Genomic DNA, 26,507 nt, shown 5'->3' on the forward strand with positions numbered 1-26,507 from the left:
ATGCTAAATTTTCTAAGTGTGCTTTCTGGTTGAAAGAAGTGCAATTTCTTGGTCACGTTGTTAATAGCGAAGGAATTCAGGTTGATCCAGCAAAAACTGAAGCTATTGAAAAATGGGAGACTCCTAAGACACCAACACAGATACGCCAATTTTTGGGTTTAGCCGGTTATTATAGAAGGTTTATTCAAGATTTTTCCCGAATAGCTAAGCCGTTGACAGCATTAACACAAAAAGGGAAGAAATACGAATGGACCTCGGAGCAGGAGAACGCATTTCAATTACTGAAGAAGAAGTTAACTACGGCGCCTATTTTATCGTTACCAGAAGGGAACAATGATTTTGAAATATATTGTGACGCTTCGCGACAAGGTTTTGGTTGTGTTCTTATGCAACGGAAGAAAGTTATTGCATTTGCATCCCGACAATTGAAGATTCACGAGCGAAATTATACGACGCATGATCTAGAATTGGGAGCAGTCGTGTTTGCATTGAAGATGTGGAGACACTACTTGTATGGGGTTAAATTCACTGTGTTTACTGATCATAAAAGCCTTCAACATATTTTTGATCAGAAACAATTGAACATGAGGCAACGTAGGTGGGTCGAGTTAATAAACGACTATGATTGTGAAATTCGTTATCATCCCGGAAAGGCGAACGTGGTGGCCGATGCTTTAAGCAGAAAGGAACGAGAACCAATTCGAGTGCGAGCAATGAATATAAAAATTCGCATGAATCTCAACTCACAAATCAAAGAAGTTCAACGAGAAGCACTTACTAAAGAAAATAAAGGAAATGAAATAATGAAGAAGTATGAGAAGCAACTCGTTATGCGGGAAGATGGAATTCGATATTTTGCAAATCGTATTTGGGTACCGAAGTTGGGTGGATTAAGGAAGTTGATATTGAACGAGGCACATAAGACAAGATATTCGATACATCCTGGAGTTGGAAAGATGTACCAAGATCTTAAGACGCATTATTGGTGGCCTAATTTGAAGACAGACGTTGCAACATATGTTGGCAAATGTTTAACTTGTTCCAAAGTCAAGGCAGAACACCAAAAGCCGTCAGGGTTACTTCAACAACCAGAAATCCCAGAATGGAAATGGGACGGTATTACCATGGATTTCATCACGAAGTTACCAAAGACTGCCTGGGGATACGACACTATTTGGGTAATTGTTGATCGTCTTACCAAATCTGCACATTTCTTGCCTATAAAGGAAACGGATAGAATGGAGAAACTATTACGATTGTATATAAAAGAAGTTGTTTCAAGGCATGGAATACCTATTTCCATTATATCCGATCGTGATAGTAGATTTACCTCAAAGTTCTGGCAATCACTACAGGAGGCACTAGGAACTCGTTTGGATATGAGTACCGCATATCATCCGCAGACCGATGGGCAGAGTGAGAGAACAATTCAGACTCTTGAAGACATGCTCAGGGCATGTGTGATCGATTTTGGAAACGGATGGGATAAATATCTACCGTTAGCAGAATTCTCGTATAATAATAGTTATCATGCGAGCATTGGAGCTGCGCCATTCGAAGCATTGTATGGAAGGAAGTGTAGATCTCCTATCTGTTGGAATGAAGTAGGAGATCGACAATTAACTGGTCCCGAGATCATACATGAAACGACTGAGAAGATAGTGCAAATCAAGGAGAGATTGAAAACAGCCCGTAGTCGCCAAAAGAGCTACGCCGATGTCCGAAGGAAACCATTAGAGTTTCAGGTCGGGAACATGGTTATGCTAAAGGTGTCACCTTGGAAAGGTGTAATACGTTTCGGCAAAAGGGGTAAACTGAACCCAAGGTACGTAGGCCCGTTCAAGATCATCGAACGCATTGGACCGGTAGCTTATCGACTCGAGTTACCGCAACAACTCGCCGGAGTACATAATACCTTTCACGTCTCAAACCTTAAGAAGTGTCTTGCAAAGGAAGACCTCACCATTCCTCTCGAAGAAATCCATGTCGACGAGAAACTACAATTCGTCGAAGAACCAATTGAAATCATGGACCGTGAAGTTAAACAGCTCAAACAGAGCAATATACCGATTGTTAAGGTTCGTTGGAATGCTAGAAGAGGTCCCGAGTTTACTTGGGAACGCGAGGATCAGATGAAAAGAAAGTATCCGCACTTGTTTCTCGATGACGCAAAATAGGTACAATTTTAAAATTTCGGGACGAAATTTATTTAACGGGGAGGTAATGTAACGACCCGCACTTTTTCGATCATACTATACTTATAAGATTAATATTTACATAAATTAAACCTTACCAACATGATAAGCAATCCAAATCGTCGAGATTTATATATCCGAAAAGAGTTTTACACAATGTTTGACCGTCTAGTTTGACCGATGATATCCCGAACTATACAATATATGATAATTATACGTTTGTGTATATATATGTATATATATACATATTTAACATGATTAAAGAATGTTTTAATATCTCATTTTATATTAATAACAACAAGTTATATGTATATTTTGAAACTACTAACTTAAGTTTTCAAAACGATAACCATACGTAACGTTATTTGACATAAATACTTAAGACTTATAATGTTTATACATATATCGTATAAGTAATGTATTTAATTACTTTTAAAGACTTAAATACATAAAACCATATAAGTGTATTCACAAAAGATAGCTATATTTGAATCCTCATTTCATTTTTCACAAAATTTCTATACGTATACCTAGAGTATTTGTACTCGTATCATACCTAGCTCCTATACGTATTTACTAATAGTAAATACACATCAAAATCACCACCTAACCAGCCATTATTCATGCCCTTAGAGCTAGGTAATTACTTTTGTATGATTGCAAGACTAATTAGCAAGATTACAAACTAAAATTTTGTCCATGACACCTAATGGCCACGTTTTTGAAAGGCCTATATGTATCACCATTTTGTTTCATTTTTACTTCAAATCTCTTAGCAAAAACACACACTCTTTCAAGAACTCTAAACTCCATAACACTTCAGCAACTTATCAAGAAGATCTAGCTTCAAAAACACTAGTTAAACATCATAAGAAAACCATACAAAAACACTTCAAGAAAACCTTCCAAGAACACCAACTTACTTCCAATCTTTCATCCACTTACATCACCCTTTTGATTCTAGCTTCTTACTTCTCTCTTACAGCAACTTCATCCAAGGAATTTGAGGTAGTAACTATGTTCATAACCTTATTCGATTCATATATATATATAGCTATCTTATTTTGTGGTACAAAAGTTAACAACAAGAACATAGTTTGAATGTTTTCAAACTTGTTTGCAAACTAAATAGATCCTTCTAACTTAACTTTTAAAATACTTCAAGACATGTAACATAACTTATTTATATGTTAATTTAACAAGGTAAAACTTGGTTTTTCAAAGTATAAGTATTTTTGGAAAAATGGTCATTAAATGATTTTGTTGTAACAAAATGTTTAACTTCATATGTTTCACTAAACTTTCACTTATGCCGTATGATTTTGAATACAAACCAAGGTATTTACAGTTCATAGTCTTAAAGAAGAACTCGATCCAAGAAGATGGCAATTTGAATCAACGAAAACGGACTTGTAACGAAGAAACTATGACCGAAACAAAATTGGTTATCCTAGATCATTTCAACTACGGGATCAATTGGAAAAAAATGATATAAATCACATACTTCTAAGATAACATGATATTTTATATATATGTACTCATAATTCAATTTCATATGGTTCAGGATCACCCGTAAACAACACGAGAAGATTAATCATAAGATCCCATGATTGTACGCAACACGTCATTTGACAACACCGGTACCATGGGTCAAGATTAATCTCGACCAATACATATACGATGGGATTTTATATATTTCGTTGGGGGTTTTATTTATTTCATTGCGGGTATATTAAACATCTAAAAATGAACCATTAAAATTGAATTACTAACATCGGACTGCTAACTACGGACTAAGGAATTATTCAAAGTATTAAAAGTATAACAAGTATATATTTATAACGTTTGTTTAAAAATGAAAACATATTGATATATTATATATGGATAGGTTCGTGATATCAACCGGAAGACCGAGTCAAATTATTTATATCATCAAGACAAGTGTGAGTATATAGTCCCATTTTTAAACTCTAAATATTTCGGGATGAGAATACATGTATTTTATGTTTTACGATATGGACACAAGTAACTGAAAAATATATTCTACGTTGAGTTGTACCACTGGCATACTTCCCTGTAGCTTGGTAACTAATATTTACAGCGGTATTGTAAACGCGAATCCTGTTGATAGATCTATCGGGCCTGACAACCCCAACCGGACTGGACGACCAGTATTCAACGGTTGCACAGTACTTCGTTTTTGTGACTACACTTGGTACGGTGTAGTAAGATTTCATATTAAAGGGAATATGCGACGTGAAAATGTTAAGTATGGTTACCGAGTGCTCAACCACTTAGAATACTTTTATTAAACTGATTATATACGAAATCTTGTGGTCTATATATATATTGCTGCCGGCATTAAACCTATATCTCACCAACTTTATGTTGACCTTTTAAAAACATGTCTATTCTCAGGTGATTTCTAAAGCTTCCGCTGCATCATGTTGGATCTAACCAGGATCTTGCGTACGCATGTTTGTGTCAAAAATAAAACTGCATATCCGAGATGTTGTATTGTAAAATATGCTAGAAACCGTGTTGTTGTCATCATTTGTAAAGTTTGTAAGTCGAAGATTATCGCTAAACGTTAATCTTCTTTTTATTGTCTTAAGCTTGTAACAAAAATAATGGTTATGGTTTGTAATGTATAATATATGCAGTTTTCTTTCAAAAATGTCTCATATAGAGGTCAATACCTCGCAATGAAATCATACGTTATCTAACGCGTTCTTATGGTTAAGGACGGGTTATGACATCCTCCCATAAAGTGCCTCGAATGGTGCCACCTCAATACTAGAATGGTAGCTGTTGTTGTAGGAAAACTCAGCTAACGGTAGATGTCGATCCCAACTGCTTCCAAAATCAATAACACATGCTCGTAGCATGTCTTTGAGTGTCTGAATCGTCCTTTCACTCTGCCCATCAGTTTTTGGATGATAGGCAGTACTTAAATCTAGACGAGTTTCCAACGCTTCGTGTAATGCCTGCCAGAATCTGAAAGTAAATCTGCTATCAGGATCAGAGATAATAGAGATTGGTATACCATGTCTAGAAACAACTTCTTTCAGGTATAATTGTGCTAATTTCTCTATACCATCCTCTTCTTTTATTGGCAGAAAGTGTGCTGACTTAGTAAGACGATCGACTATTACCCAAATCATATCATAACCACCTGCGGTTCTTGGTAACTTAGCAATGAAATCCATGGTAATGTTTTCCCATTTCCATTCTGGGATTTCGGGTTATTGGAGTAGACCCGATGGTTTCTGATGCTCAGCTTTGACTTTAGAACAAGTCAAACATGCTCCTACATATGTGGCTATATCGGCCTTAATTCCTGGCCACCAAAAGTTTCTCTTGAGGTCTTGGTACATTTTCCCCGCTCCGAGATGTATTGAATATCTGGTTTTATGTGCTTCATCTAGTACCACTTTCCTCAAATCCCCATTCTTTGGTACCCAAATTCTTTCAGCTAAATACCTGGTTCCGTTTTTCCGAATATTAAGCTGTTTTTCTAATCCTTTGGGTATTTCCCTTCCAAAAATTCCTTCCTTCAAAACCTCATGTTGTGCCTCTTTTATTCGAGTAGTAAGATTAGTATGAATAATCATGTTCATAGCTTTTACTTTAATAGGTTCTCTTTCCTTTCGACTCAAGGCATCGACTACCACATTTGCTTTCCCCGGGTGGTAACGGATTTCACAATCATAATCATTTAGCAGCTCAACCCATCTACGCTGCCTCATGTTTAGTTGCTTTTGATTTAAAATATGTTGGAGACTCTTGTGGTCAGTGTATACGATAAACTTGACCCCATATAGATAATGCCTCCACATCTATAATGCAAAAACAACGACACCCAATTCCAGATCGTGTGTGGTGTAGTTCTGTTCATGAATTTTGAGTTGTCGAGAAGCATATGAAATCACCTTCTTCCGTTGCATAAGAACACACCCAAAACCCATTCTTTATGCGTCGCAGTAGATAACGAAATCTTCCATTCCGTCAGGTAACGATAAAATAGGTGCCGTAGTCAACTTCTTTTTCAACAATTGGAAGGCACCCTCTTGTTCGGAAGACCATTCATATTTCTTCCCCTTATGTGTCAAGGCAGTTAAAGGTTTGGCTATTCGGGAGAAATCTTGAATAAATCTCCTATAATAACTAGCTAAACCCAAAAATTGACGTAATTGCGTTGGAGTTTTCGGGGTTTCCCAATTTTTGATGGCTTCGATCTTGGCCGGATCAACTTTGATTCCATTACTACTGACTATGTGGCCAAGAAATTGTACTTCATTTAACTAAAAAGCACATTTAGAGAGCTTAGCATAAAGTTGCTCTTTTCTTAACAACTCTAACACAAGTCTCAAGTGTTGTTCGTGTTCTTGGTTATTCTTCGAATAGATAAGGATGTCATCAATAAATACAATAACAAACTTATCTAAATATGGACTACATACTCGGTGCATGAGGTCCATGGAAACTGCGGGTGCATTGGTTAGACCGAATGGCATAACCATGAATTCGTAATGGCCATAACGAGTTCTGAAGGCTGTTTTTGGTATATCGGCTTCTTTAACCCTCAGTTGATGATAACCCGACCTTAAGTCAATTTTGGAGTATACGCTCGAACCTTGGAGTTGATCAAATAGGTCGTCGATTCGAGGTAAAGGGTATCGGTTTTTGATGGTTACTTTGTTCAGCTCACGGTAATCGATACACATGCGAAAAGACCCATCTTTCTTTTTAACGAACAAAATTGGAGCTCCCCATGGTGACGTACTCGGTCGGATAAAACCACGTTCTAATAATTCTTATAGCTGACTTTGTAATTCTTTCATTTAGGTGGGCGCAAGTCTATATGGAGCACGAGCTATTGGTGCGGCTCCTTGTACAAGATCTATTTGAAATTCAACGGATCGGTGTGGAGTGTGAAGACCCATCCTAATCCATCCGGACGAAATCCATATCGATTATAAACGATTCACAACAGTTGATTACATCGCGAGGTATTTGACCTCTATATGATACATTTTACAAACATTGCATTCAATTTTAAAAGACAATCTTTCTTTACAGCGAAAATTGACGGCATGCATACCATTTCAGAATATATCCAACTATAATTGACTTAATAATAATCTTGATGAACTCGATGACTCGATTGCAACGTCTTTTGAAATATGCCATGAATGACTCTAAGTAATGTTTCTAAAATGAGCAAATGCACAGCGGAAGATTTCTTTCGTACCTGAGAATAAACATGCTTTCAAGTGTCAACCAAAAGGTTGGTGAGTTCATTAGTTTAACATAAATAATCATTTCATAATTTTAATAGACCACAAGATTTCATATTTCCATTTCTCATAAACATACGTCCCATGCATAGAGACAAAAATATCATTCATATGGATTGAACACCTGGTAATCGACCTTAACAATATGTATATTAGAATATCCTCATCATTCCGGGATCCTCCTTCGGACATGATATAAATTTCGAAGTACTAAAGCATCCGGTACTTTGGATGGGGCTTGTTGTGCCTGATAGATCTATCTTTAGGATTCGCGTCAATTAGGGTGTCTGTTCCCTAATTCTTAGATTACCAGACTTAATAAAAAGGGGCTTATTCGATTTCGATAATTCAACCGTAGAATGTAGTTTCTCGTACTTGTGTCTATTTTGTAAATCATTTATAAAAGCAGCGCATGTATTCTCAGTCCCAAAAATATATATTGCAAAAGCATTTAAAAAGGGAGCAAATGAAACTCACGCATATAAATATTGTAAAACAGTTAATAAAGCATTTGCATGTATTCTCAGCCCAAAAACGTAATGTGTAAAAAGGGCAAATGAAACTCACGCATATAAATATTGTAAAACAGTTAATAAAGCATTTGCATGTATTCTCAGCCCAAAAACATAATGAGTAAAAAGGGCAAATGAAACTCACCATACTGTATTTTGTAGTAAAAATACATATGACGACATTGAACAAAATGTAGGGTTGGCCTCAGATTCACAAACCTATATCATTTATATATATTAACACATATAATAGTAGTCGAACAAATTTATATATTATTAGTGATTTAATTGTTATTTTAATTAGGTGTTTCACTAATAACCTAATTAATTATATTTATTAATATTTATTATAAAAGTATTTATATAGTTATGTTATATGTAATAAATATGATACCACATGCCATACCCCGTTCATTTCCATCTGCACGAAGTCACCAACATCTGGTCCCATTGCGATGATCGACTCCAAATATTGTCTTTAAAATGAGCAAATGCATAGCGAAAGATTTCTTTCATACCATACAGTATTTTGTAGTAAAAATACATATGACGTCATTGAAAAAGTATATGGTTGGCCTCGGATTCACGAACCTTAATGTAACAAGCTTTAAAAAAAATAGATGCCCCAGCCCGGGCTCGAACCCTCGACCTCTCGTACACCCAACAAACACTCCAACCAGATGAACCATTCGGTTTTTCTGATTATATTCATACAATCGTTTTATTTAATCCATAACTATATGTTTCCCTTTTCTTTTTTTACTAAAGTAACTCGACCACTGTATCAATCTCTTCTTCGTTATTACATCAGGGGCAGAAAAAGATAGCAATCAATGAGTAAGAACAAGAGAGTTGAAATCTTGAGAGGGATGGTTTCAAACGAAAATATAAAATAGAAGTAGAAGTAGAAGTATTGCAGGATCGTCATCATCGGTTCTTCTCTATTCTCATCATCATTACCTTTGTCATCATCATTAAATCATGATTATCATCATCACTTTAATATCATAAAATCATGCATCATAACCTTAATTAAATAAGATTGGGTTTGGAAGTCCATTGTTAAATAAATAGGGCCCAATTACTAATAGTCCATTTGTAAGATTAAATGGATCCACCAAGCCCATTAATATGTTTGGAATAAGTTGCTCGATGAATGTTTGGGATTCAATTGACGCAGACAACATCCGGATAGGTTACAGTCGACAAGTCTTCAGCATATCGTTGTTTCATTACTTCATCTCCAACATCATATATCATCGCTATTTTTTATTTTATGATCAACAAATCATGATCACCATCATTATCATGCTCTATTATCATACATCATCATCACGTATCATCTCTGTATAGAATTAGAAACAGATTGAAGTGAGCAGCAGGAGCAAGGAATAAAAGTGATTAGCAGGTACAGCTGCAACAATAGCAGTCTTGGTGTTGGGTATATAGCTCGTTCGAAACAGATACATAAAGAAAATAGGAGGAAAAGCAGTAGTCCGTTTACGGTCCTGGTTCTAATGGTGATTGTATAGTAATAGGGTTGTGGTGGTGGCGTGAATAGGACTGCAGTAATGCAGCTGCAGTAGCGAGAATAAAGTAATATCATTGATTATGTCTCGATCAAGCAGGAACGAAAGAAGAAAAAGCGTAGTAGTGGTAGTAAACGATGGTGGTGGTGTTTGATGGTTCAGAGTGGCGATGTTAGGAGAATGGTGGTGATTCAGTGATGATGCAAACGAAGCAAAAAAAATTTAAAATGGTTCGATGGTTTCATGGTTGGTTATCGATGGTTGTAATCCGATGGTGGTGGCCAGAATGGTGATGTAAGTGGTTATTTAGTGGTCATGGACCCAATCAAAAATGGAACGAAAAAGATGTAGATGATTGCCTAGTGGCGGTTGATGGTGGCGGATGTGATTTGATTATGTCACTGCGATTAAAAACTTCATTCATCGATGGTCACGAATTATAGCTATTTTGCACCCGGCATATAATCCAAACTACGGCTAATGTATTTAACATAAACCATGTTGTTGCAGCCTTTCATTGCGTTTTGATAAACGTGTTCAAACATGTGATATTACGTGTTCAAATATGTGATAATATATTGGTCTGTACTTCACACAAACGTGTTCAAATATGTGTTCAGATATATAATAAAAGGGTGGTGGTTGGTTTAGAGGTGTCTAAAGAAAAGAAAAAAAAAATGATGGTAAGTTTGATCATGATGGCAGTTGTATGGTTCACAGAGGAAAAGAAAGAAAAAGAAATAATGAAAGAAGGATGTGGTGGTTTGATACACGATGGAAAGAAGAAAAGAGTGGGATGTTTGAGTGGTGTCTCTTATTTATATGTATATATATTATATATTATATATATGATATGTATATAAAATAAGATATGCAGATGAGATCAAAAAGCAAACAGTGATCCAATTATTTTGGTTGTTATCTGTTACTATCTATCTACATATATACTATGATAATGATAAGGTAATTTAATTAATATAATAATAATTAATATTAATTAACATGTCTAAATTCCATAGCAGACTATTGATAGGATATTTTTCACTCTGCCGACACTTATAGGTTGAATATTATATCGTGATCCGTTGTTAATCAGTGGCGGATAAAAGTGTTCAGAAAAATCCCATATTTTTAAATAAACTATATTTATTTATTTTGATCATTATGGTATAAAATTTAGTCATTAACTATTAAATAAAAATTACATTAATCATTCACTCCCAACCCCAAGTAAAATATAAAAAGTTTTAAAATTTAATAATTATGTCCTAGATACATTTTTAGTAAGCTTAAAGTTTATAGAACTCATTTTCGTATCAACGTTTATTTTAAAATTTCATAAGTTTCAATTTTACTTGTTTAATATCAATTGAATGGTAATTGAGTGTTACAGTTGTTTACTAAATAGATTCAAAATCACGAAATATATATTTAATATACTTCATTTACATATATAGATATATTTTAAATAATAGTTATTATATTTTATTATATTTTACATTATTAATTATAACAATTACGTCATATAATATTTCAATTTATATTTAAATATATATGTATCTATTTACAAATAGTGGTTCGTGAATCGTCGCGAATACTCTAAGGGTATTTGAATATATGAGACAGTTCAAAATTTTTGAGACTTCATCATTACAGACTTTGCTTATCGTGTCTGGAACATATAAAGATCAAGTTTAAATTTAGTCGGAAATTCCCGGGTCGTCACAGTACCTACCCGTTAAAGAAATTTCGTCCCGAAATTTGAGTGAGGTGGTCATGGCTAACAATAGAAATGTTTTCATGACGCATACGAGCTGAAAATTAGAGTTCTATCATCAATGAATAATACAGGAAAAACAATTCAATTATTCGAGGCGTACGAGTGAAGCTATCGCAAAATAGTGAAATGAGAAAGACATGTTTCATCATAACTTTTTGACTAGTCATGGTTGAATTCCAGAATTCAAGGGATTCAAAAGAAAATATTGGAAATCTATAAGATCTGATTCTTCGGGATTTACGGGGAATTAGGATCTCTTTAATTAAATGCGGTCATCTTTCTCGATTGTTACGTCTGATTTTTCCTTTATAAATTAAACTATTCCGTTCCATCATTCACCATTCCTATACTTTCTTTCTTAGTTCATATATCCAAAAGATTGTGAAACTGCTTAATTTTGTTCTAATCCTTGATAAATTTTTTTTTTAATTATCACTTCTGTCATCCTTCTTTTCAATATTCCATCAGAAGAATCTGTTTACTTCTATTATTACCTTAGGGGTGATACTATTCTTAATTCTACCGTGTCTTTATATTGCTATTCGTATTAATATCCACAGTTTGTAACCTCCGTGTTGTTATTGGGCTTTATATTTTCTCTTATATTTTTGAGCTCTTTGCCTTTTTATTATCCTCCCGACCTCTGGTAAAGCGAGTAATGATCCAGAATTTGTAAGTATGGAGTTTTGAATGAACTTAATGTTCTAAACAAGAAAGAATATAATAGCACGATTTGATTTGTCAATTTACCAGAATCACTGAGAATAGAACTATCAAGAATATATTTTCTTGATATGTTTGAAGGTTGAACAGATTGAACGAGGCGTGTAACATGGCACATGATGACGTTATGGTCTGTGAATCATCACGCTTCATTAGAAACTCAGCATGACTTACTGTAATATAATCACGTTGATCAAGTGTCATTATATTATACTAACTCATGCTTCAGTTCCCAACACTACTTCAGCATTCATTCATAGTTTATGCTTAGATTTTACAGAAATTTCCAGTATAATGTATTACAGATAACACGAAGAGGTATATAATTTCGGACGAGAATATTTATGAAAATATCCTCAGAAATATCGAAGATATTTATGATGATATTTTGGAATTTCTAAGTTCGAAGGTTGATGAAGAGAAATTTTCCGTAAGATTTTAACATGACCTCAGAGAAAGATATTCGTTGAAGATTTCATCGGATTCAGAATTACCTGGATCCTTTGAATATAGGGTTTGGTCCTTGTATTTGTCCTTGGTTTCCTTCATGGTTAGCTCAATCTGTTTTTCAATACCAAATTTTCTATCGAGCGTTCCCAACATTCCATTCTTTATTATCAAACTTTTGGCCGTTTAGACCATCTACGATTTTGTTGTTTCCTCTGCATTTAATGCTACCATATCTGAATCATCGGTTATCAATCCGAGGTGATTTTAAGAGAATTATGTTTTTAGATGATTAAACGCTGATGGTAATATGGTGGAATATAAAAGGTTTCCCGGTAACAATAAAAAAGCACGCATATATATTAAGGTTATAATACGGTTGTTTGGAAAGAAAAGTTGAAGTTGACTTGCTGGAGCTGTGACAAAATTGACTAATTTTTGGAAATGGATTGTAAAGTTATTTTCGGTAATAAAAGCACTAAAGGAATTAGCACAGCTACGTGTTAAACGTTTACTCAGGTTCCGAGTGTTTTCAGGTGCATAACTATATGCATCAATCTTTTTTCCCGTAAATGAAGTGTGGTTGGTTCATCCTCTCGATTGAGGTGTTTTCAAGAATCATGAAAGGTTTGAACATAGAATGTAATCGTGAAGATACAAATGATGTCTAAGATGAAATCAAGTGGAAACTTGAAGAATTGTTTAGTTTCATATGTTATAAACAATATTTTAATTCATTTTAATTGTCTAATGTTATTAGTCCACAGTCGATAGTCCACAGTTGACAGTCCAATAATTCATATATAGTTTAATATATAATATTTGAATTAATTAATACGTGTCGTGACCCGTATACGTCTCAGACTCGATCACAACTCAAACTATATATATTATTGTAGAATCAACCTCAAACCTGTATAGAGAACTCGATCATTACTGCATATAGAGTGTCTATGGTGATTCCAAATAATATATATAGATGCGTCGATATGATATGTCAAAATCTTGTATACGTGTCCCGATATTTAAAGTGCGTAAAATAAATAACAAAAAATAAAAGACGATAATTAAAGTGCGTAAAGTAAATAACAGAAATTTAATGACATTAAATAAAATTGCGAGAATTAAAATTGCGATAAAATAAATTGCGATAAATAAAATGTAATATGGAATTAACAGTTAGCTAGGAACAGTTAGCTAGGATTTTGTTAGCGTGGTTTCTTAACAAAATTTCATATTGTCAATTAGTCTGTTTCTAGTCAATTTTTATTGTGTCCATTATTTCTTCATTATGCCACTTGTTGGATTCTGATAGATCAAAATCAAAATATAAAATTGAATGAAAATGGTTATTTTGTGGTGAACGGATTCGTATAGCTGTGGTTGTAAGTAGGATAGTAAATAACAGTTGAATCAGATTCGTAGAATGTACAGTGTAACTTATTAACGCGAAATCTAAATATTCCTCGGGTATTACCTACCCGTTAAAATATTTTCACCATTAACAGTTTGTAAAATAAAAATTTTAATTACAATCTTTATGAAAACATATATACATATATATTTTCTTCAGACGTAATCATGGATTTAATGAGTCAATGTGATATTAAACTCATCAGATTTACGGCTAAAACTAGAGTACATAATCTCTAAAACATTAAAGATTACATAATTGCCATGAAGGACGAAGATAGTTTATGTAGAACGATTCGTAGAACGATGATTATATTCGAGGTACCGAATGAGACGTTGAGGCGTGTGACGTTGAAACTTGGGTTGTTGGTGGTAATGGTATTAATGTTGTTGCTGAAGCTGGTAAGTTTTGCACCATATTCTGCAAATTGATTACTCGAGCGCGAAGCTTGCTGGCTTCTTCCATTATTCCGGAATGATTGTCGGTTGGAACGAGCGGCTGAATAAGGTTTAGAATTGTGGATAGAATATAATCGTGTTGATATATTCGGGAAATGATGGTGAAAATGGTGTTTCGGACTGGTTCGCCGGTAAGTGCTTCAGGTTCATCGTCAAGAGGTAAATTCGGTTGATGGAGGGGTCGCCTTCTTCGCGTCTCCATTAATTAAGTCGATCATGAACCCATCAGATGAATTGAGGATGGATGATTGTTTGATTCATTCTGGTGACACTGCTTTCGGAGCTTAGGTGAATATCCATGTCGGAATAGCTGTCGGAACAACTATCGGAATAGCTATCGGAAACTGAGGGACTCGAACTGGTTGATGGATTCATCTCGTACAATCAGATGAAGGATTTTCAGTAAGAAATAGATTATAGGATGTAGATTAGTATCCTGCAATACATAATTTACATATGCATTTATAATACAAAGATCTCATAAGTTACGGAGGAATCTACAGAAGCTGTCAGGCAAAGATAACAATAACAGATACGCTAAGATATGAATTTTGTCTATACACTATTCATGCAGTCAATGCAATAAGATGTGTCTAGACTAGGAATGATAAACAGGTAATTTCCTAAGGATAATAAGTAGATGATTTTTGACACGAATGATAAGCAAAACTTTTGACATGCAGACACGGTTGAAGTCCAGACTCACTAATGCATCCTAACGACTTATCAGTTAGACACACTAATGTAGACCCGGTTCACTAAGACCACAGCTCTGATACCAACTGTGAAGACCCGTCCTAATCCATCCGGACGAAATCCATATCGATTATAAACGATTCACAACAGTTGATTACATCGCGAGGTATTTGACCTCTATATGATACATTTTACAAACATTGCATTCAATTTTAAAAGACAATCTTTCTTTACAACGAAAATTGACGGCATGCATACCATTTCAGAATATATCCAACTATAATTGACTTAATAATAATCTTGATGAACTCGATGACTCGAATGCAACGTCTTTTGAAATATGCCATGAATGACTCCAACTAATGTTTCTAAAATGAGCAAATGCACAGCGGAAGATTTCTTTCGTACCTGAGAATAAACATTCTTTCAAGTGTCAACCAAAAGGTTGGTGAGTTCATTAGTTTAACATAAATAATCATTTCATAATTTTAATAGACTACAAGATTTCATATTTCCATTTCTCATAAACATACGTCCCATGCATAGAGACAAAAATATCATTCATATGGATTGAACACCTGGTAATCGACCTTAACAATATGTATATTAGAATATCCTCATCATTCCGGGATCCTCCTTCGGACATGATATAAATTTTGAAGTACTAAAGCATCTGGTACTTTGGATGGGGCTTGTTGGGCCCGATAGATCTATCTTTAGGATTCGCGTCAATTAGGGTGTCTGTTCCCTAATTCTTAGATTACCAGACTTAATAAAAAGGGGCATATTTGATTTCGATAATTCAACCGTAGAATGTAGTTTCTCGTACTTGTGTCTATTTTGTAAATCATTTATAAAAGCAGCGCATGTATTCTCAGTCCCAAAAATATATATTGCAAAAGCATTTAAAAAGGGAGCAAATGAAACTCACGCATATAAATATTGTAAAACAGTTAATAAAGCATTTGCATGTATTCTCAGCCCAAAAACGTAATGAGTAAAAAGGGCAAATGAAACTCACGTATATAAATATTGTAAAACAGTTAATAAAGCATTTGCATTTATTCTCAGCCCAAAAACGTAATGAGTAAAAAGGGCAAATGAAACTCACCATACTGTATTTTGTAGTAAAAATACATATGACGACATTGAACAAAATGTAGGGTTGGCCTCGGATTCACGAACCTATATCATTTATATATATTAACACATATAATAGTAGTCGAACAAATTTATATATTATTAGTGATTTAATTGTTATTTTAATTAGGTGTTTCACTAATAACCTAATTAATTATATTTATTAATATTTATTATAAAAGTATTTATATAGTTATGTTATATGTAATAAATATGATACCACATGCCATACCCCGTTCATTTCCATCTGGACGAAGTCACCAACATCTGGACCCATTGCGATGATCGACTCCAAATATTGTCTTTAAAATGAGCAAATGCATAGCGGAAGATTTCTTTCATACCATACAGTATTTTGTAGTAAAAATACATATGACGTCATTGAAAAAGTATATGGTTGGCCTCGGATTCACGAACCTTAATGTAACAAGCTTTAAAAAAAATAGATGCCCCAGCCCAGGCTCGAACCCTCGACCTCTCGTACACCCAACAAACACTCCAACCAGATGAACCATTCGGTTTTTCTGATTATATTCACACAATCGTTTTATTTAATCCATAACTATATGTTTCCCTTTTCTTTTTTTACTAAAGTAACTCGACCACTGTATCAATCTCTTCTTTGTTATTACATCAGGGGCAGAAAAAGATAGCAATCAATGAGTAAGAACAAGAGAGTTGAAATCTTGAGAGGGATGGTTTCAAACGAAAATATAAAATAGAAGTAGAAGTATTGCAGGATCATCATCATCGGTTCTTCTCTATTCTCATCATCATTAACTTCGTCATCATCATTAAATCATGATTATCATCATCACTTTAATATCATAAAATCATGCATCATAACCTTAATTAAATAAGATTGGGTTTGGAAGTCCATTGTTAAATAAATAGGGCCCAATTACTAATAGTCCATTTGTAAGATTAAATGGATCCACCAAGCCCATTAATATGTTTGGAATAAGTTGCTCGATGAATGTTTAGGATTCAATTGACGCAGACAACATCCGGATAGGTTACAGTCGACAAGTCTTCATCATATCGTTGTTTCATTACTTCATCACCAACATCATATATCATCGCTATTTTTTTTTATGATCAACAAATCATGATCACCATCATTATCATGCTCTATTATCATACATCATCATCACGTATCATCTCTGTATAGAATTAGAAACAGATTGAAGCGAGCAGCAGGAGCAAGGAATAACAGTGATTAGCAGGTACAGCTGCAACAATAGCAGTCTTGGTGTTGGGTATATAGCTCGTTCGAAACAGATACATAAAGAAAATAGGAGGAAAAGCAGTAGTCCGTTTACGGTCCTGGTTCTAATGGTGATTGTATAGTAATAGGGTTGTGGTGGTGGCGTGAATAGGACTGCAGTAGCGAGAATAAAGTAATATCATTGATTATGTCTCGATCAAGCAGGAACGAAAGAAGAAAAAGCGTAGTAGTGGTAGTAAACGATGGTGGTGGTGTTTGATGGTTCAGAGTGGCGATGTTAGGAGAATGGTGGTGATTCAGTGATGATGCAAAAGAAGCAAAAAAAATTTAAAATGGTTCGATGGTTTCATGGTTGGTTATCGATGGTTGTAATCCGATGGTGGTGGCCAAAATGGTGATGTAAGTGGTTATTTAGTGGTCATTGACCCAATCAAAAATGGAACAAAAAAGATGTAGATGATTGCCTAGTGGCGAGTGATGGTGGCGGATGTAATTTGATTATGTCACTGCGATCAAAAACTTCATTCATCGATGGTCACGAATTATAGCTATTTTGCACCCGGCATATAATCCAAACTACGGCTAATGTATTTAACATAAACCATGTTGTTGCAGCCTTTCATTGCATTTTGATAAACGTGTTCAAACATGTGATATTACGTGTTCAAATATGTGATAATATATTGGTCTGTACTTAACACAAACGTGTTCAAATATGTGTTCAGATATATAATAAAAGGGTGGTGGTTGGTTTAGAGGTGTCTAAAGAAAATAAAAAAAAATGATGGTAAGTTTGATCATGATGGCAGTTGTATGGTTCACAGAGGAAAAGAAAGAAAAAGAAATAATGAAAGAAGGATGTGGTGGTTTGATACACGATGGAAAGAAGCAAAGAGTGGGATGTTTGAGTGGTGTCTCTTATTTATATGTATATATATTATATATTATATATATGATATGTATATAAAATAAGATATGCAGATGAGATCAAAAAGCAAACAGTGATCCAATTATTTTGGTTGTTATCTGTTACTATCTATCTACATATATACTATGATAATGATAAGGTAATTTAATTAATATAATAATAATTAATATTAATTAACATGTCTAAATTCCATAGCAGCCTATTGATAGGATATTTTTCACTCTGCCGACACTTATAGGTTGAATATTATATCGTTGTCCGTTGTTAATCAGTGGCGGATAAAAGTGTTCAGAAAAATCCCATATTTTTAAATAAACTATATTTATTTATTTTGATCATTATGGTATAAAATTTAGTCATTAACTATTAAATAAAAATTACATTAATCATTCACTCCCAACCCCAAGTAAAATATAAAAAGTTTTAAAATTTAATAATTAGGTCCTAGATACATTTTTAGTAAGCTTAAAGTTTATAGAACTCATTTTCGTATCAACGTTTATTTTAAAATTTCATAAGTTTCAATTTTACTTGTTTAATATCAATCGAATGGTAATTGAGTGTTACAGTTGTTTACTAAATAGATTCAAAATCACGAAATATATATTTAATATACTTCATTTACATATATAGATATATTTTAAATAATAGTTATTATATTTTATTATATTTTACATTATTAATTATAACAATTACGTCATATAATATTTCAATTTATATTTAAATATATATGTATCTATTTACAAATAGTGGTTCGTGAATCGTCGTGAATACTCTAAGGGTATTTGAATATATGAGACAGTTCAAAATTTTTGAGACTTCATCATTACAGACTTTGCTTATCGTGTCTGGAACATATAAAGATCAAGTTTAAATTTAGTCGGAAATTCCCGGGTCGTCACATGGAGGTAGTCCCGGTAGTTCGTCCGGAAACACCTCAGGAAATTCTCTTGTAACAGGAACGTCATCGATTTTCCTTTCTTCTTTTTCAACCTTCTCGAAGTGTGCTAGTATGGCATAGCAACCTTTTCTTATTAGTTTGCGCACCTTTAAACTACTAATAAGATTTAATTTGGCGTTACCCTTTTCTCCGTACACCATTAAGGGTAACCCATTTTCTCTCGGAATGCGAATCGCCTTCTCATAACAAACAACTTCGGCTTTCACCTTGGACATCCAGTCCATTCCAATAATTACGTCGAAGCTTCCCAATTCTACCGGTATCAAATCAATTACAAACGTTTCGCTAACTAAACTAATTTTTTGATTTCGGCAAATTTTATTAACCTTAATTAGTTTACCATTTGCTACTTCAACTATACACTTTTTATCCAAAGGCATTAACGGGCAATTTAATTTGGCACAAAATTCTCTACTCATATAACTTCTATCGGCACCCGAATCAAATAAAACATAAGCATGTGTATTGTTGATAAGAAACGTACCCGTAACAAGCTCCGGGTCTTCCTGTGCTTTCTCCCCATTAATGTTGAAGGCTCTCCCACGGCCTTGCCTATTTCCATTCCTGCACTGGTTTATGGTATGGCCCGGTTTTCCACATCCATAGCAAACAACGCCGTTATTATTTGTTCCGGCATTATTTACTCCTTTGTTTCTATTTGGTCTGTAGACTTCACACTTTGCTGCAATATGGCCATTCCTATTACACTTGGTACATAATTCTCTACAAAATCATTTCGGATGAAACGTATCACACCTGGGGCATATAGTTCTTTGCCTTTTGTTGTCGTTGTTGTTGTTGTTGTTGTTGTTAGGGTTATTGTTGTTGAGTCGTTTATTGTTGTTATTGTTGTGATTGGGATTGTTGTTGTTGTTATTATTATTGGGATGGTTGTTGCGGTTATTATTGCGGTTGTTGTTGCGATTATTGTTGTTGTTGGGGTGGTTGCGATTGTTGTTGTAGTTGTTGTTTTGATTGTTGTTGTTGTACTGGTGACCCTGATCACTGGTTTCCTCCCACTTTCTTTTTCCCTGTTTCATTATAGCCTCCTCGACCGCTTCTTTCTTTATCCTTCCTGTAATTTGGCCTATCAATTTATGGGCTATACGACTCGCTTTCTGCATTGTTGCAGGATCGTTAGCACCTGCATGCTCTTGGATTCGTTCCGGCAACCCTTTTATGAATGCTTCAATTTTTGCTTCTTCGTCCTCAAATGCTCCAGGACACATTAAAGCCAGTTCATTGAAACGTCGCTCGTAGGTAGTGACATCTAACCCTTGGGTTGTCAGTGCTTTAAGCTCTGTCTTGAGCTTGTTGATTTCGGTTCTGGGACGGTACTCTTCCGTCATCATGTGCTTGAAAGTGGACCATGGAAGTGCGTAGGCGGTATTTTGTCCTAAGTAATCCATGTAGGTATTCCACCATGTCAAAGCGATACCCCTGAAAGTATGTGTGGCATATTTAACTTTATCCTCTTCTGCGCAGTTGCTGATTCCGAACACGGCTTCAACCTTCTCTGTCCACTGCTTTAGTCCAACGGGTCCTTCAGTTCCTTCAAACTCATTGGGTTTGCAGACCATAAAAGCTTTATAGGAACATCCTACCCGGTTGCCATTGTTTCCTCCACTGCTGGAACCCGATTGGTTATTGTTGTTCATTGCATTCACCACTGCAGCCATATTTGCAGCGAAAGCTTGAAGTTCTTCTGTGTTCAATTGTTGTTGTCTAGTAGCTGGAGGAGCCATTTCCTTCAAAAATAGCCGACTGAGTTAATCATATAGAATTTTAGAAGTAGCCAAAAAGTATTTTGTAGCTTAATATGAACTTATTATTATAAAAGCTTTTTCTTCATATTAGCGTTTTATAACTATAATAATGTTCATACTTAGCAGCTAACACACAAATTAATTACTAAAATTCTAATATGAAAAACTATGGTAAATTATTACGTTACTACGTAATAATTAGTTGTAATAATAATAATAAACCTTCCATGCTTATTCTTATTATTATACAATCATAAGGAAAATTACATTGCGGATTTTCTTACAAACTTAAACACACAATATAATACATATTATACAATGCATGGAATACAGGATAGCTGGCGATGGTTCAAGAACGGCGAGATTTCTTAGATGTTGACGTTGTTTCTTTCTCGGCCAAACGTTTGGATTTTCATTTGGATAGTTCTTTTTCCAATTCCTCCCAATTGGTTCTTTCGGCTAATTGTTTGGGGGCAAAACCAACAGTCATTATACGAGCGGTCATTTTATAAACTGGTCTCTTAGGTGGTTCAGGTGGATGATCACAAACATTTTGGGTCATAATAGGTTCATCGGGTTTGGGATCGGGTATAACAGCCAAAGATTTTCCCAAATCACGTTGTGGTTCGATAATTTCCACAACTTTTTCAGGATCCTCTTCTTCGGGTTCCTCTTCAGGATCTTCTTCTGGATCCTCTTCTGGAACCTCTACTGGCAATTGTGAATCTTCCCAATTTTCCCAACAATTTTCCACTTTAATAGTAGCACCAAAAGTTAACTTTTCCGTTGGTTCATAAGTCGTACGCTTTGACTCAGCCTCCGAATCACTTGATAAGTAAATGAAATCTGAATCACTAGAGATGCTTATATGATCGGATGAAGTCATCTATCACATAATAGCAGGCACGTTAAGAGAATGATATATCTTATAATATTTATATGTTAATAATCTTATGTTTCCAACAATTATATTAAGCAATCATTTTTAAAATAATTACGGTCGAAGTCCAGACTCACTAATGCATCAAAAATCAGTTAGACACACTAACAAAAAAATTTCTGATTCTCTAAGACCAACGCTCTGATACCAACTGAAATGCCCCGTTCATATAAATTATAAACGTTTCATATTAATTGGTTTCTTTGCGAGGTTTTGACCTCTATATGAGACGTTTTTCAAATCTTGCATTCGTTTTTAAAAACAACCATAACCTTTATTATTGAATAAAGGTCTTAATGACATAATTTAGATTGTCTATCAAAGACAATCTCCTGAAATAAATAAGTTTTTACACAACCCATTACAATATGATCAAATATATTACAACAAATACTCCGAATGTAAGTTTAAACAATATAAACAATTATGTCGACTCCAAATCTTGACCTTGGGTTTGCATACGACAGCGGAAGCGTTTTTAATATTCACCTGAGAATAAACATGCTTAAAACGTCAACAAAAATGTTAGTGAGTCATTGGTTTAATTTCTATATAATAATCATAACATTTAATAAGCCACAAGATTTCATTTAATCAAATGCGCAGGATCATTACAACTGTAAAAATCATTTATACGATGAGTCGCCTGGTAACCGACCTTAACATAGAGCGCTTAAGATATCTGGCATCATACATTCCACTATTTAAATGTATGACAAGAACCCTTCGAAGTACTAAAGCATTTCCACTATTCGAAAATGGGGGTGGTTGGTGCCCGTAGATCTACCTTTAGGATTCGCGTCAATTAGTGTTTTTCACTAATTCTTAGGTTACCAAGCATAATAATAATAAGTACAGATATCCGGTATAACAAAACAGTCGTAGAATGTAGTTTCATGAACTTGTGCTTATTTTGTAAAACATTTATAAATTTGCATGTATTCTCATCCCAAAATAATTTAGATAGTAAAAATGGGACTATAACTCACTTTCACAGATTACTAATTCGTCGAGAATTAGACTTGGCCACGGGTTGATTTATGAACCTATAACAATATATACATATATTAAAATATGATCAAAATATATTCACAATATTTTCTTTATTACGTGTTGACGATTTTTAGTTGTCCAGTTAGCAGTCCAATGTTAGTAGTCCATAATTTGTCGTACATGAATAACTTAATATATATCTTGAATCAATCCACGACCCAGTGTATACATATCTCAGTATTGATCACTACTCAAACTATATTTATATTTTGGAATCAACCTCAACCCTGTATAGCTAACTCCAACATTTGCATATAGAGTGTCTATGGTTGTTCCGCAATATATATATAGATGGGTCGACATGATAGGTCGAAACATTGTATACGTGTCTATGGTATCTCAAGATTACATAATATACAATATAAGTTGATTAAGTTATGGTTGGAATAGATTTCTTACAAATTTTCACGTAGCTAAAATGAGTAGTTTTTACCAATTTTGTTTTACCCGTCATTTCTTCGTTTCAAATCCGTTTTGAGTGATTTAAGCGGCTAAGGTTTCATATTGAATGTAAATTTATGAAACTAAACAGAAAAAGTATAGGTTTATAGTAGGAAATATAAGTTACAAGTCATTTTTGAAAGAGGTAGTCATTTCCGTCGAAAGAACAACATCTTGATGACTATTTTGAAAAACATACTTTCACTTTGAGTTTAACCATGATTTTTGGATATAGTTTCATATTCATAAGAAAAATCATTTTCCCAGAAGTATAGCTTTTAAATCAAAGTTTTCATAGTTTTTAATTATCCAAACCAAAACAGCCCCCTGTTGTACTACGACGGCGTATATCCGGTTTTACGGTGTTCTTCGTGTTTACAGGTTTTAAATCATTAAGTTAGCATATCATATAGATATAGAACATGTGTTTAATTGATTTTAAAAGTTAAGTTAGAAGGATTAACTTTGTTTGCAAACAAGTTTAGAATTAACTAAACTATGTTCTAGTGATTACAAGTTTAGCTCTTCGAATAAGATAGTTTTATATGGATGAATCGAATGATGCTATGAACATCATTACTACCTCAAGTTTTCTGGATAAACCTACTGGAAATGAGAAAAATAGATCTAGCTTCAAAGGATCCTTGGATGGCTTGAAAGTTCTTGAAGTAGAATCATGACACGAAAACAAGTTCAAGTAAGATTTCCACTTGAAATAAGATTGTTATAGTTATAGAAATTGAATCAAAGTTTGAATATGAATATTACCTTGAATAAGAAAGATAACCTACTGTAAATAACAAAAGTTTCTTGATCTTAGATGATGAGTTGGAATGGATTAGAAAGCTTGGAAGTAGTCATGAAGACTTGATATGATTCTTGAAGTGTTCTTGAAAGATGGTTGTTTTTATGATGATTAAAGCTTGTAATTGAAGCTAAAAGATGGTGAAAATGCTTGGATATGATCAAGTATGATGTTAGGAGTATTTTGAGAGATAAATTGGAGTGTAAGTATGAGAAAATGGAGTGAAGAAATGGTGTGCATTCATGAATACGTTTTTTACATTTTATAAAGAAAAAAAGATACTTAAGTTTGTTTTCTTGCTAAATAATTCATGCAAGTTGACAAATGATGGTTCCCACATGATCCTTAATCATTTAAGGCTGGTAAGGAGCATATTTTTATTAGTATAGATGAATAGTAAATACATCTAGAAGCTGCGTATTATACGAGTACAATACCATACATGTACGAGTAGAATTTTTGATGAAAATGAATGAGAATGTAATTGTAAGCATTTTTGTTAACTAGAAGTACTTTGATATGTGTCTTGAAGTCTTTCAAAAGTGTATAAATACATCATAATACATTACATGTATATATATTTAACTGAGTCGTTAAGTCATCGTTAGTCGTTACATGTAAGTGTTGTTTTGAAACCTTTAGGTTAACGATCTTGTTAAATATAATTGACCCATTGTTATTACACTTAAATGAGATGTTAAATTGTTATGTTAACATGTTAACATGGTGTATTATCATATCTAATATCATATATATATATATATATATATATATATATATATATATATATATATATATATATATATATACATATATATATATATACATATATGTGTGTGTGAAATACTATTACAACGATAATCGTTACATATATGTATATTGTTTCGAAGTCTTTAAGTTAGTAGTCTCATCTTATATATAACTCATTTTTATTATACTTAATGAGATACTTAAATATCATTTAATCAAATCATCAATATATATATCCAAATATATATTCCTTTAATTAATTATTACGATATATGACGTTCGTGAATCGTCAGACAGACTGGGTGTCCAAACGTTTGTATAAAATTCATTCCAAATAACCAAGTCTTAATGAGTTTGATTGCTTAACATGTTGGAAACATTTAATTATGTAAATATTAATCTTATATATATTAGCGGAAAAATCCGGGTCGTTACACCAACCTTAATGGACATCAGATCATTAAAAGTAGGCTGTTGAGCATGAATGTCTGCTATCAAACTGTTAATAACAGCCCAAGACCCAGAAGATGTACGATGAACCAGAGGGTAAATGCCATCCGGTTGGTTTCCATGAATAGCTTTAATAACCGCAACCAAAATCCAATCGTTACAAGAGAGATATCTCCATCGCCATTTATAGAGGAGGGCTTTATTGAGAGAATCGTAGCTAACAACACCGAGACCACCTTTATCTTTAGATTTAAGAAAATCTTCCCATTTAACCCAATGGATTTTACGATCATCTCTAGTATCTCCCCAAAGAAAATTAGATCGAAAGGATTCAAGGAGGTTGCTAACGCCTTTAGGCACCTTGAAAATTGAGAGAAAGTAAGTTCCAAGAGATCCCAAAACAGATTTAATCAATGTAAGACGACCACCAAAAGAAAGAAGATTCATCTTTCAACTAGCTAAATGCTTCTCGACCTTACTTAAGATGGGTCTCCAGTTGTTAACAAGGCTCATATTGGCACCAATAGGAATGCCTAAGTAGGTAAAAGGAAAACATGCCGGAATGCAACCCAAAACATTTGCCACCCTATTAAGCTCAACTGATGGAATACCAATTCCAAGGAGGTTTGATTTACGAACATTCAACTGAAGCCCCGACACTAAGAAAAAGCAACTCAAAACATTAATTAGGTTTCGAATATTGACATCATTCCATTCTCTAATGAATAATGCATCGTCAGCGAAAAAGCAATGAGACAAAAGAACAGCTCGATTATTATCGCCAACTGAAAGACCCATAAATAAACCACAATCAGTTGCATCCAATATAGCAACGTGAAGACCTTCCATACAAATAATAAACAAAAAAGGAGACAAAGGGTCACCTTGTCGAAGATCACGACCTATTTTAAATTATTCCGAAGGACTTCCATTCACCATTACCGAAGCAAGAGAGGAATTAAGACAACCTTTTATCCAATGAATCCATCTA

General features: G+C 34.0%; 1 protein-coding gene across 1 annotated transcript in view; it reads right to left on the reverse strand.

Annotated features, from left to right (window-relative positions):
- Positions 1 to 25,963, reverse strand: part of LOC139902150 (uncharacterized) — a 36,970-nt gene extending 11,007 nt beyond the window's left edge. Inside the window, exon 1 of the mRNA XM_071884802.1 lies at positions 25,508 to 25,963. Coding sequence (XP_071740903.1) covers positions 25,508 to 25,963 — 456 coding nt within the window. The remainder of the gene's footprint in view (positions 1 to 25,507) is intronic.
- Positions 25,964 to 26,507: the final 544 nt, after the last annotated feature.

Source organism: Rutidosis leptorrhynchoides, chromosome 3 (genome assembly GCF_046630445.1).
Source record: "Rutidosis leptorrhynchoides isolate AG116_Rl617_1_P2 chromosome 3, CSIRO_AGI_Rlap_v1, whole genome shotgun sequence".
Taxonomy (NCBI): Eukaryota; Viridiplantae; Streptophyta; class Magnoliopsida; order Asterales; family Asteraceae; genus Rutidosis; species Rutidosis leptorrhynchoides.